The sequence below is a fragment of the Barbus barbus genome (assembly GCF_936440315.1).
Source record: "Barbus barbus genome assembly, chromosome: 20".
In the NCBI taxonomy this organism is placed as follows: Eukaryota; Metazoa; Chordata; class Actinopteri; order Cypriniformes; family Cyprinidae; genus Barbus; species Barbus barbus.
The window spans coordinates 4,639,617-4,652,326 of NC_136748.1; the positions used below are offsets into that span (position 1 = coordinate 4,639,617).

At 40.2% G+C, this 12,710-nt stretch overlaps 1 protein-coding gene across 1 annotated transcript in view; it reads right to left on the bottom strand.

Annotated features, from left to right (window-relative positions):
* Nucleotides 1–5,434: 5,434 nt before the first annotated feature.
* Nucleotides 5,435–12,710, bottom strand: part of LOC306886117 (C-1-tetrahydrofolate synthase, cytoplasmic-like) — a gene marked incomplete at its 3' end in the record, with an annotated part of 41,760 nt that continues 34,484 nt past the window's right edge. The window contains exons 24-27 of the mRNA XM_079443000.1: nucleotides 10,532–10,709; nucleotides 10,317–10,424; nucleotides 5,790–5,942; nucleotides 5,435–5,524 (exon numbers count right to left, since the gene is read on the bottom strand). Of these exons, the coding sequence (XP_079299126.1) occupies nucleotides 5,435–5,524; nucleotides 5,790–5,942; nucleotides 10,317–10,424; nucleotides 10,532–10,709 (529 nt within the window). The remainder of the gene's footprint in view (nucleotides 5,525–5,789; nucleotides 5,943–10,316; nucleotides 10,425–10,531; nucleotides 10,710–12,710) is intronic.

A 12,710-nucleotide genomic window follows, 5' to 3' on the forward strand; every position in this document is an offset into this window, starting at 1 on the left:
ATCCCATAATGGGAACCCCTAAAGGGTTCTTTATATCTATCGCCCCCTGGAGGAGAAAGTACGAATGACGAGGCTCGGCTGTCCTTTGTCACACCGAAAGCAGAAAGGCGGCAGAGAGTAAGCAAAAAAATAAATAAAAAAAGCAATCCGTTTAAAGGGGAAGCATGAACGCAGAGGCTTGTGTTAGCTGCCGTGTGAAGGAAAAGCAAAAGCTTACAGCACCTGGTATTCCCAGGCGGTCTCCCATCCAAGTACTAACCAGGCCCGACCCTGCTTAGCTTCCGAGATCGGACGAGATCGGGCGTGCTCAGGGTGGTATGGCCGTAAGCGAGTATAACACTCAAGAGCGAGCTATTTAAAGAAGACACACTGGGATGCATTTCTGAATGATTTAAAAACAATAAAATAAATGCCATGCCTGTGTTTAATATGAATCAAATTAAAGTGAAATAAATAACTAACAATAAAAATATACATTTAAAGAAATAAATTCAAAAATCAATGTTGCGGTGAGTAAATGGGGGCGTATTTTTGAACGATTTAAAAACAGAAATGTCATACCTGGTTAATATAAATTAAATCAAGCGGAATAAATGAATGAATAAATTAATTAATTAAAATAAAAGTCAAAACTCAATCTTGCGGTGAGCCACTTTTTGTGGAAGCAAATGGGGGCCCATTTTTTGAATGATTTCAAAACAGAAATGCCCATGATTTTCGAAAAAAAAAAAAAAACAATAAATAAATAAAAATCTGACAAAGTTGTGTTATAACCGCTCTAGTGAAAAAAAACATAAACTAGTCCCTCTTTTTCATTCCTAAATAAATAAGCACTCTTAGAAAAAAAGGTTTTTGGGGTTCTATATAGAACCCTAGGGTTCTATACTCAACTCCAAAGAACCCTTTATGCCAAGAAGTTCCTAAATAAATCAGCACTCTTATAAAAAAAGCTTCTTTGGGGTTCTATATAGAACCCTAGGGTTCTATACTCAACTCCAAAGAACCCTTTATGTCAAAAAGGTTCTATATAAGGAGAAAGAACCCTTTTTGGCACAATTTAAAATTATTATACTACATTATATTTGTGCTTTTATTTCAATTTTACTTTCACACACCTTTATTCCAAAGAAAATAAACTTAAAATTTACATCTGCACTGAATCAACCTATTATTATACCAACAAACTGATCTGGTCGAAATACATGTGTTCTAGCAGTGTATAGCAATCTGGACAGTTTGATCTATTTAATCAGCATATAACGGTGATGGCAAGTTCTAGTTATCATGTCATGTAAGATGCCGTGCAGCTCTTTTATTGACAAGCAACATGCTCATATGAGTTTCAGTGTTTCGTTTAGATTCTAAAAGGCTTTTCTTATAACAGATGCATAAAATGATATTTGACATAAACGGCAAACAACTCGAACGCGTGTCTATGCGCTGATGATCAGTTTTGTCCCGTCTGCACAGCGGCGCTTCAGTCGCGCGCCTCTCGCGAGAGTGACCACTTAAAAGCGCGCGAGCGCCGCTGTTTAAACTTCAATGGTTCTGCGCTCAGGAGAACGACGGTTACATCGGTAAGTGAGAAAATTCATTCATTTGAGCTTATTTTAATTACTTTTACCTAAACCCTTGTCATTGTTAGTTAGCCTAACGTTACACGTTTATTTCAACAAGCTAAAAGAAGAAAGGTGGTTTGTCGCGCGCAATTCTCCGCCGGGAGGTTTGTCATTTTTAACATGACTCCCTACAAGTATCTTGATAAAAACTGTTGTGAATTGATTAACAATGCTGGCGAGAGTTCATGATACAGTCTAACGTAATTTTTATTTTATTTTGCCCTGTAGATTGTATTGGACCTATACATAAAGTCATAGGAAAAGATGAAACAAAGTTTCGGTCAAATCACCGCCAGACCGTTATAAACATGAATTCAAACCAAGAAGAACAAAGAGAGAAGCAGGTCTTGTCCCAATGGCCGTCTAGGTGACAGGGTCTTCACTGGGGCTCATCTAGGTGTCCTGGTCTTCGCTGACGTTCAGGGCTGTAGATGTCATCTCTAAGTGCTGATCCACCTTCTGATCTGGATACGGACTGGATCCAGGTGAGATGAGTCCTTTGCACAATCAGACTCCGCTTTAGCCCAGATTTAAACTGCTGATTTTGTCTGGCCAGAGGAGAATGACACTATATAAACTATTTTATAAACTAGATCGCTGGTTTGACATGTTCACCGACACCCGATTAATGGCCGTTGTGATCAATTTTTTCCTCCGATTAAATTCTGGCAGTGTCAGAAGATTTCAGACACTTTCCTCAAGTTTCCTGCAGTGTGACATCTCCTACGACGACCGTCAAACCAAGAACCAATAGGAGCACTGAACTTGATGACGCAATTAGCGCGACAACTTCAAACTTCAACTTCGTTATTTGTAAAAACAATATATGTACAAAGTAAAGTTTACTTAAAGTTTATTTATTAAGGGGCAGGATGTTTAAACTCGAATAACACAATTACCTCAAGTTCGCTCTGTAGAACTGGAAGTCCATAAAGTCCTCTTTTGCCCAGCCATGACTTGCTCCACACACGTCGTCTTTTTCATTTTTTTTTTTTAACATCAAGGCATGTAATTAATAAAACTAACGCTACACGTTGCTGTTGTTTGCTAGCTACCATTATAGCGAGAGAACGCGGGTCACCTATTGATGACGTAAAACTCCGGACAAGTCTTCTTGAGTACGTCCGTTTTTGACGCGTCTTGACTGTCGTACAGTCTGACATTAAGACAACTGAGATCCTACAGTCTGACATGGGGATCATGTTCGTACAGTGTGACAAGCAGCAATCGCAAAAGACTATTAAAAATCGCACAGTGTGAGCCCGGCTTTACTTAACACATCTGATTCAGATCATCAGCTTGTTAGGAGAGAGTTCCATGAAACTTGAGGTGCGTTCCATTCGACCGTAAGTGGACAGCGAAGACTTCACAGGGTATTCCGCCATCTTAAGTGAGATTCCAATCCGAAGGGAACAAACATGTTCAGGTCGAAGGGCACTGAGAATGGCATAGGGAATAAGGGAACATTGATACATCACTTCACAGGAAGTGGAGAGGGAAAATCACCCAACTGTCATTGCGCACTACATCAGTCAGAACTAACGATGGAGCAGAGCCGTTGAAAGAGTTTTGGCCGATTATTGTCAGCGAAGTCCACTTCAATGTATATCCTGTGCTTAGGGAGTAGGGAGCAGTGAACACTGAGTAGGGACCCTGTGAATCGTAACGCACCCATACAAAATGTGCAGAGCAGTGGGTCCCGAGGACCAGGATTGAAAACCACTGAACTAAATGAAACTAGATCAGGGTGTTCAATTCTGTTCCTGGAGGGCCAACATCCAGCAGGTTTTAGTTTTAACCAGCTCCAAATAGCTTGCCTGGAAGTTTCTAGCGAGACTGATAAGACCTTGATTGGCTGGTTCAGGTGTGTTTAATTAGGGTTGGTGCTAAACACTTCAGGACAGTGGCCCTCCAGGAACAAGTTTAACACCCCTGAATTAGATGTTTTTGACCACTGAGCTTGTGAATCCTCATGTAGGATTTAAATTCTTTCAATTTTTTTAACCATCTCTTTTGATCTTGAATTTCATTTTAACCCACTACACAATTTCATTGAGCTCTGATTTGAAATGTTCTTTCAATAAGTCAATAAAGAGCACAATAAATTATTTACTAGACTGTATGTTTGACTTCCAACAGAGCTCAGTAAAAAAAAAAATTATCTTTCTCATTTACCTCAAATGTTGCTCAAGAAAGGTTTCACATTATTTGTCCCAAGACTGGGATTGTCTATCAAATGGCGGGACTCTCTCTCACATGCCTGCCATTCTTTTTCATCCTCTTTCATTCAGAAAAGGCTCCAACTTTTACTGAATTAGATTCTCTACCGCAAAAACATATTTCATCATTTAAACTTCTCTTCAATGCTTTTATCCTAGTCACCAAAATGTAATAAATTGAGAGAGACATGCTTGACTATTAAGGCTAATTAAGTTCAGAAAAAAGCAGAACAATTAACATTCACACCCAACAGGTTCTTGTTTGCTGCTTTTAAAGCTGAACAACACCACACTAGACTGCCCACAATACACATCATAAATGTTCACATACAACAGTTCGTTTTACAGTTTCTCTCAACTGCTTACAACTTTATTTGTGACTCAATTTCTGAAACCTGACACTCACACCAAATCTGCAAAACCATCCACTAATTCTCAGCATTTGACTGTTTTCAAATTCATAAAATACTTTTTGCAAAACACAACACCACATGTAAAAAACACAAAAAACTAACAGGAATTAATGTTATGGCAAAGGTGTTAGATTTTTTTAAGATGTGTTTGTGATGTTTTGAATGCAGTGCTTCATTTTGCAAGAGGCGTGAGGCATTTTGCATGTTGTGTGCAATTCTTGGATTTGTGTGTAAAGTTTTGGAAAAAAAGAGGCAAAGTTTTGAAAAAACAAAAACAAAAAAAACATTTTGTGAAATGGGTGGTTGTCCCTCAAAGTGATGCCACATTTTCAATTAACACCACTCTTCCTCTGAAAATATTGAAATCTCTTCCTTGAATGTTTCTCCTAGATAGTAATGAGACTAAATAGAAAGTAACTGGAGACTTATTTTAAATCTATTTCTTCTCAGATTTTTCTTGTAAGAAAAACATCCCAAATCAGAAACTGGCATTACACACAGATTAAGTAGACAGTATATGAGGCTCAGTTACAATTTATTTGAATTTTGTATTCACAAGGTAAATGCATTCAAACAGAATCAAAAATATGTATCTGAAAAATGTTAGTATAGACTTACCGGTCAATAGTAAGTTTTATTTAAACTTATTTATTAATACTGACTTATTAGTCAGTTTTTACTTTCATTTGGCACTTGACAAGTGAAAAAAAGTTGATAGAAACCCTATAGATTGAAAACCGTTATTAACAGAAATAGCACAATTATTAATCTACAAAATTAGTTTAGAAAGAAAAAAATAGTTTAGAAAAAAAAACACTCGAGAGCCTACAAAAATATTTAGACCAGACCAGATGTAATGGACAATTATTATTTTTTTCTTCTTTTATTGCTCAGTGTAGTTTAATAAAAAATATTTCTTAGAAATTTTCATTAGGAAAATACACAAATGTTATAGATCAGAATATACCAAAAGTTATGACAGCACATCTGTTCTGTTAGAGATAACAACCTCTGATCTCAGAGGAAGACTGAGCTCTTTAATCCAGAGGAAGGAATCCTATGTGGACTGCCACAAACTGTAATTTTAAACGAGAAAATAATTACAGCTGTATTAAAAGATGAACCATTTTACAGGCACAATGCATTACATTTAAATAATAGATTAATACATACCCCAAAAAACTTAAAAAAGTCCATGAACCTCTCCATTCTCAGTGTCAAGATCAATGTCATAGAAACATGGACGAGTAGGAAGGCCAGGAATAGTCGGCATCTGCAAAAATAAATAAATAAAAATAATGAAAGAAAGAACATTTATTTTGCATGTACTTGGTACATGGTACCAATCACAATTACTACTCTTTTTACATAATTGCTGATTCTTTCTGGAATGAAGGAATGAATGAACGAACGAATGAATACAAGTTATTTCAACTATCAGGAAAATTCTTATTTTTTCCAATTATTTTAAAATAAAATAAAAAATGTATTAGTATACTGCTATGTAAAAATGTGAATGTTCATATTGCGCTACTTACTGTGCCAACCAGTGGGTACAGAAAGCCTGCCCCTACACTGGCACGAATGTCACGAATTGGAAGAACAAATCCAGTAGGCACACCTTTCTTTTCAGCATCATGTGACAGAGACAGATGAGTTTTTGCCATACATATGGGTAGACTTGCAAAACCCTTGAGGGAGACAAAACAGCTTTATAAATGTAATGGCAACCTTATGTTTAAGGTTCTGTAATGAGACACAAATATTCCAGGTTCAGACTCCCCACACCACCCAGTCCTACTTGCACTATCCAACCCTGTTTATCAGCCATGATGGGGGTACAAAATGGGGTATTGTTCTAAATAGGAAAAAATCTATCGTTTTACTGCAGGTGCATAAGAGGCAAGGGAATACTTGGAAACGAACAGGAAGATAGCTAGCCAGACAACAAATCCAATACAGACTGAAAAATTCAAGCAAAACGTTTTTGATTTTATAAATTGCATTGTGCAGAAAGTGCAGTGTGCATGCGAGTTAAAAACAAGTGGACACGTTCAAGCAGACGTTTCAGCACATTGCTATCTTCAGAAAATTACAAGTATACAGCTACAACAGATGAAATAAATAGAATTCTATTTTATATCTATTGTAGCTGTATACTTGTAATATTTTGGTCATATATGTTAATGACCAGACTCTCTTTGGAGTTCTGCTTGTGATAACTGAATTCAGCTGATTGACCTTAATTGTTCATCTAACTAGAAAAAGGATGAATGTTTGTTGTAAAGCGAGCACTGAATTCAAATTCAAATTTTATTTGTCACATACATATACATACATACATAGTACGACATGTAGTGAAATGTATTGTACGACTGTCCGACAAAATTAAGAAAAAACCTCAAGTTTACAAAAATACAAATAGAAAAAGTACAGTAAACATATATATAGAAATAAACTAGCAATAAAATAAAATAACAAATAGATGTGAATAAAAATAGATATGAAGAATAAAATAGAATATGATTCTATATAGATTCTATAAAAAGTAAAGTGTATGTCAGTGATAAAGTGTCTGTGTGCTGTGCAGTGCAGTAAAGTGTGTAAGTGAGTAAAAGGAATACTAAAGACAAAGACAAATGGTATGTAAGTCCCACTCATTTATCCTTACGTGACCTACAAATTAGTGCAGATGTAATGAAAATGTGCAAAGTGGAAGTGTGGGGTGATGTGATTAGAGTGGAGAGAGGTTAAGACTCCGAATGGCCTGCGGGAAGAAGCTCCTCCTCATTCTCTCTGTGTTCGCCTTCATGGAGCGGAAGCGCCTCCCTGAACGCAGCAGAGAAAAGAGTCCATTGTTGGGATGGCTGAGGTCCTTCACTATCTTCCTGGCCCTGGTCAGGCACCGCTTGCTGTAGATGTCCTGCAGGTCAGGGAGCTCGGTGTGAATGGTACGTTCCGCTGAACGCACCACCCTCTGGAGGGCTCGTCTGTCCTGCATAGTGCAGTTCCCGAACCAGGAAGTGATGCTGCCCGTCAGGACGCTCTCGATGGTGCAGGTGTAAAAAGTCTTAAGCACCCGAGAGGGAAGTCTAAAGTCCCTTAAGCGTCTCAGATGGTACAGACGCTGCCTGGCCTTCTTCACCAGGGTGCTGGTATGACAGGACCAAGTCAAGTCCTGCGTGATGTGAACACCCAGGTATCTGAAGCTGTCCACTCTCTCCACTGGAGTCCCGCTGATCGTGATCGGCTGGTATGACCGCTCCTGCTTCGTACTGAAGTCCACTATCAGCTCCTTAGTTTTGCTGATGTTCAGGTGTAGACTATTCACCTGGCACCAACTCTCCAGGTTCTTAATCTCCTGTATGTAGGCCGTCTCGTCGTTGTCTGAGATCAGGCCCAACACAACAGTGTCGTCAGCAAACTTGATGATGGTGGTGGAGTTGGAAGTGGCCACACAGTCATAAGTGTACAGTGAGTACAGCAGGGGGCTCAGAACACAACCTTGAGGGGCTCCAGTGCTTAGGGTGATGGAGGATGAGGTGTGTTTACCCATCCGTACGGCTTGCTGTCTGTCCTTCAGGAAGCTGGAGATCCATTGGCACAAGTATGTGCTGAGACCAAGGACCTCCAACTTGGAGGTGAGTGTGGAGGGAATTATGGTGTTAAACGCTGAACTGTAGTCCACAAACAGCATTTTTACATAATTCCCTTTTCTGCAGTCCAGGTGACTTGTTGTGGTGTGGAGGAGGTGTGAGATGGCATCCTCCGTGGAGCGGTTATGCCTGTATGCAAACTGTAGTGGATCCAGTGTGTCTGGTAGTGATGCAATGATGAAGTCTCTGACCAGTCTCTCAAAGCACTTCATCACCACTGATGTGAGGGCTACAGGGCGATAGTCGTTTAGGCAGGTGGGCTGGGGTTTCTTGGGGACAGGAACAATGGTGGACTGCTTAAAGCAGGAGGGGACTATGGACTGTTCCAGGGAGAGGTTGAAGATCTCGGTGAACACCGGTGCTAGCTGGTCAGCGCAGGCCTTCAGAACCCGACCTGTGATGCCATCTGGTCCTGCTGCCTTCCTGATGTTCACTCTCCTGAATGCCCTCCTCACGTCATGCTCCGTGATGGTGAACACGTTGTCCTCACCGGCTTCCTCAGCGTGCATGCAGTTAGCACTGCTAGCGCCGCTAGCGTGATTAGCTGCAGCCTCGAAGCGAGCATAAAAAGTGTTCAGCTCGTCAGCCAGAGAAGCGTCCGCATTCCCCGATCTGGAGGGTGGTGTTTTATAGTCCGTGATGGTTCTAAGTCCCTGCCACAGGCTCCTAGAGTCGCCATGTTGGAATTGCGACTCTAGTTTCCTCCCGTAGCGCTGCTTCGCCTCCTTCACCGATCTGCGCACGCTGTAAGATGCAGCCTTGTAATCATCCATGTTCCCGGTGATGAGCCCTGTGTTGTAGGCAGCGGAGCGGGATCTCAGGGCGTCGCGGATGGTTTTATCCACCCACGGCTTCTGGTTGGGAAAATTCCTGATGATGGTTTTCTGCACCGTATCATCCATTAGTTTCTCTATAAATCCCACAACCGCTTCCGTAAACAAGCTGACGTCATCAGAGCTGCGCCGGAACATGTCCCAGTCTGCGTCATCTAGCGCGTCCTGCAGAGCGGCCACCGATTGGTCCGTCCAGCGTTGGACCTCCCTCTGCACCGGGGCTTCCTGTTTCAGCCTCTGTTTGTAAACAGGCATGAGGAAGATGGCGGCATGGTCCGATTTCCCAAACGGTGGTTGTGACTGTGCCTTGTAGCTGTTCTTGTACGGGGTGTAACAGTGATCTAATGTCCTTTCGCCCCTAGTGGGGCAGCCGATGTGCTGATGGAAGTTCGGCAGTGCACGCTTGAGGTTGGCACTGTTGAAATCTCCCAAAACAATGAATGCGGCGTCCCGGTGCTGTGTCTGGTGAAGGTGTAGTGTTTCATGTAAATCCCATATCGCAGTGTCCGTGTCCGCTTGAGGTGGAATATAAACGGCACTGACGATGACCGAGCTAAATTCCCGAGGGAGATAAAAAGGGCGACATTTGATGGTCAGAAGTTCAAGATTCGGTGTGCAGGAGCGTGAGAGGGGAACAATGCTCGCGCTGTCGCACCAGTGTTTGTTCACCATCAGACATACTCCACCTCCCCTAGTCTTCCCCGAGTCCAGCGTTCTGTCCATGCGGTAAACCGAGAAGAACTCGGCCGGCTGGATGGCGTGGTCTGGTACCGCTGGGTTCAGCCATGTCTCAGTGAAGCAGAGAAGGTTGCAGTCCCGAATGTCCCTCTGGAACTTGACTCTTGCCCTGAGGTCATCGAGTTTGTTATCCAGCGACTGGACATTGGCGAGCAGGACACTTGGTAGGGGAGCGCGGTGTGCGCGCGCCCTCAGCCTGTTCCTGACGCCGGCTCGTTTCCCTCGAGGACGCCGGTACGGGTCGCGTCCTTTGTTCCTCCTCTGGATCTCGCTCGGCCAGGATGGGTCCGGGTTCAAAAACGCCGAAAGGTTAGTGCATTGTGCACCAATAGAAATAAGAGTGGCCCTGTCGTATGTAAAAATGGCCATCTTACAAAAAGAAACCGGTGTTTATAGTTTACAATACGAAAAAATAACAAAAGAAGACAAAGTTTGGTCGGAGCAGTCGTGACGGCAGCCGATCTCACCGGCGCCATCTTCATGAAGATAGCAATGTGCTGCAATGTCTGCATGCTCGTGTCCACTTGTTTTTAATTCACATGCACTCTGCACGATGCAATTCACAAAAAAAAAATTAATGTTTCGCTAGACTTTTTCAATCTGTATTGGATTCAGTGTGCGGCTAGCTACCTTCTTGTTCATTTTCAAGTAATGGATCCTTTTCACATTTGCAGGGTTCTCAGATGGGGAGAAACATCAACAGTGGTAAATTGAAACCAAACAAATACCAAAAAAATAAAATTACAATGTTAATAATTGTGGAAACGAGTCATAGAAGTCTTTAAAAGTGGTCTATGTTGTTTTACTTTACAATCGACAATCAGTGCAGTATACATACCTGTTTGCTGTACAGGTCCACCTTGTGTTGAGCCTCTGGAAGAAGTTCAATGTCATCTGCACCATAGATCTTCTGCGCAATGATTCTGATCTTGTCTGCAATAGGTAACTGTAACAGAAATGAATTTGCAAACCGTATGAATGTGTACATCTGTAAAGTATGACTGCAGAGTAAACCCTCTAATATTGTGTAACATATGCCACCCGGCAAATTACCTCAATGTCATAAAGAAATTTGAAGCTGTTGGGTAAGTCTGCTGCTTTTTGCACTGCTCTAGCCAGATCTGCAGCACCAGCGCCCCCATCAGCCCAGTGAGAACAATGCACAGCATCAAACGCTCCTGCCTCTTTGGCTAGTTTACAGATCAGATCCAGTTCAGCCTTTGTGTCTGTCCTGCATACATGAGATGGCAAGATTCAGTTTGAATGGCACATGAGCTATACAGCAGTTTGATTAACATGGTCTGGAAACTCAGTTCCCTAATGATACCCAATATCTCTCCCAAGCACTTTACTCAAATTAATCTAGTCACACAGTCAAACATGTTGTTGGCTAAATGATAGGCCTATCAATGGATTACAAATTTTAACATCATAAAATTTAGAGTAATCAAGTATAGCCTTCAATCACATATTTGCTGAGAAAATATTCCATAAAATAATTCAAGGACATTAAATTGTGGGATTATTCTATTTGTCAGTCTGTCCGAGGTAGAATAGGGCATTTGCATGACACATTCTTGTAGTCAGTCAGCAATTTATTTTTTCTTCTTTGTGCATATGTGTAATCTCAAGTCGTTGGCCATCATGTCTTAACATCCACCCATCTTGACAGCTCAGTTTGAAGCATTTATAGGAGTAACAAATATCAATTTAATGACTTTTTTTTTGACAATGTTGATCTGGTTCACCAAAACAGTCTGAATATTCAACTTATGAATCAGATGGATCTGATTCTCACTGACCCAATGATCCCAGTGCAGCGGTTAATGGCCTACTGACAGTAAATAAACAACTTAAGTGTTACCCTTTTATTTTTAAGATTAGGGAACAAATATTCACTAAATTTTCACTCAAACTCCTAATTATGTTACATTTAGGTTATGTTTAAGTAGTGTGTAGGTTAGGGATCTAGAATATGGTCATGTAGAATAAGGCATTAATATGTGCTATAAAAGTACTAATAAACAGCCAATATTAGTAATATGCATGTTAATAAGCAACCAGTTAATAGTGTTCACTAATCTAAAGTGTTACCAGTTTATTTCCTCACAACTTATTGTAGGGTTTCAGAAGACTTCATATTTGGCTTAAATACTCTAGAAGTAGTTCAAGTTCATTGTGTTTTGAGAAAACTGTATCTTGAGACCACTGCATTTTTTACTAGACAACCACTGTGCTTTGAATGCAAGAGCATGCCCTGTGGGAATGGCTCTATAGTTACTCTGTTGCCCGATTTCCTTATGTGTTTAGAGAGTGCCTAGCAACGGTGGCTGTCCTGACATGTACCACAAAGGTAGTAATTTAAGATTTTTGATTTGTTCTGACTGTAGGAAAGCAATGAAAAGTAAAAGCAAGTCTGCGGGTCCACCCATGCAGCAGTAGTGACAAAGATGTTGTTAAGGCACCACACAGATTTTTTGGGTTACTTACATTTTTTTTTAGGGATGCACGATAGTGGATTTTGGCCGATATCCGATATGCCGATATTTTTCATCTAATTTTGGCCGATACCGATATATTTCCTTTTGTTTGGAAACAACACCAGGTCTCTCCTGTGCAGAAATTATAAGCAAAATATTTAAAATTTTGGTTAGTTTTTAACAAGAACTTATTTAATATAATTAAATAAAAGTTAATGAAGGTTTTTTGACAGTACATTGAAGCTTTGAAAATAACTATAAATAAACTACATATCAATCGCTGCAGTTTTTCCCCCAGAAAGATGCAGTGTTAACCCTAAAATTTTTTTTTTTAAATTTAACATTTGTAGATGGTCTAAAACAAGAGTTGAAAAAATTCTGAAAATCTTTTAGAGCTCATGATTTGTTTAAATAATAAAACATATTAAACATTAATAAATAAATCAGTATATAAAATTAATTTACAAGCGTCATGTGTTATTTTTTTATTTTCCATTTAAGCTTCTGACCATTAAATCAAAACATACTCATTTTATGACAAATTACTGCTTTGTTTCATCAGAAACAGTCTAAATGTTACTTGTGTAGGCTTCTTTACTTTTAATTTATTAGAAGTAGGCCAACAGCGCCCCCTACAGATCAAATCTCCTTAAAGACTGGGCGTTAGCTATTACTGTTTATACACCGAACGCGTCATTCTGTATGTGCTTTGACAGATTAAGTGCAGCGATCCAAATCAGTGAATCTAATCC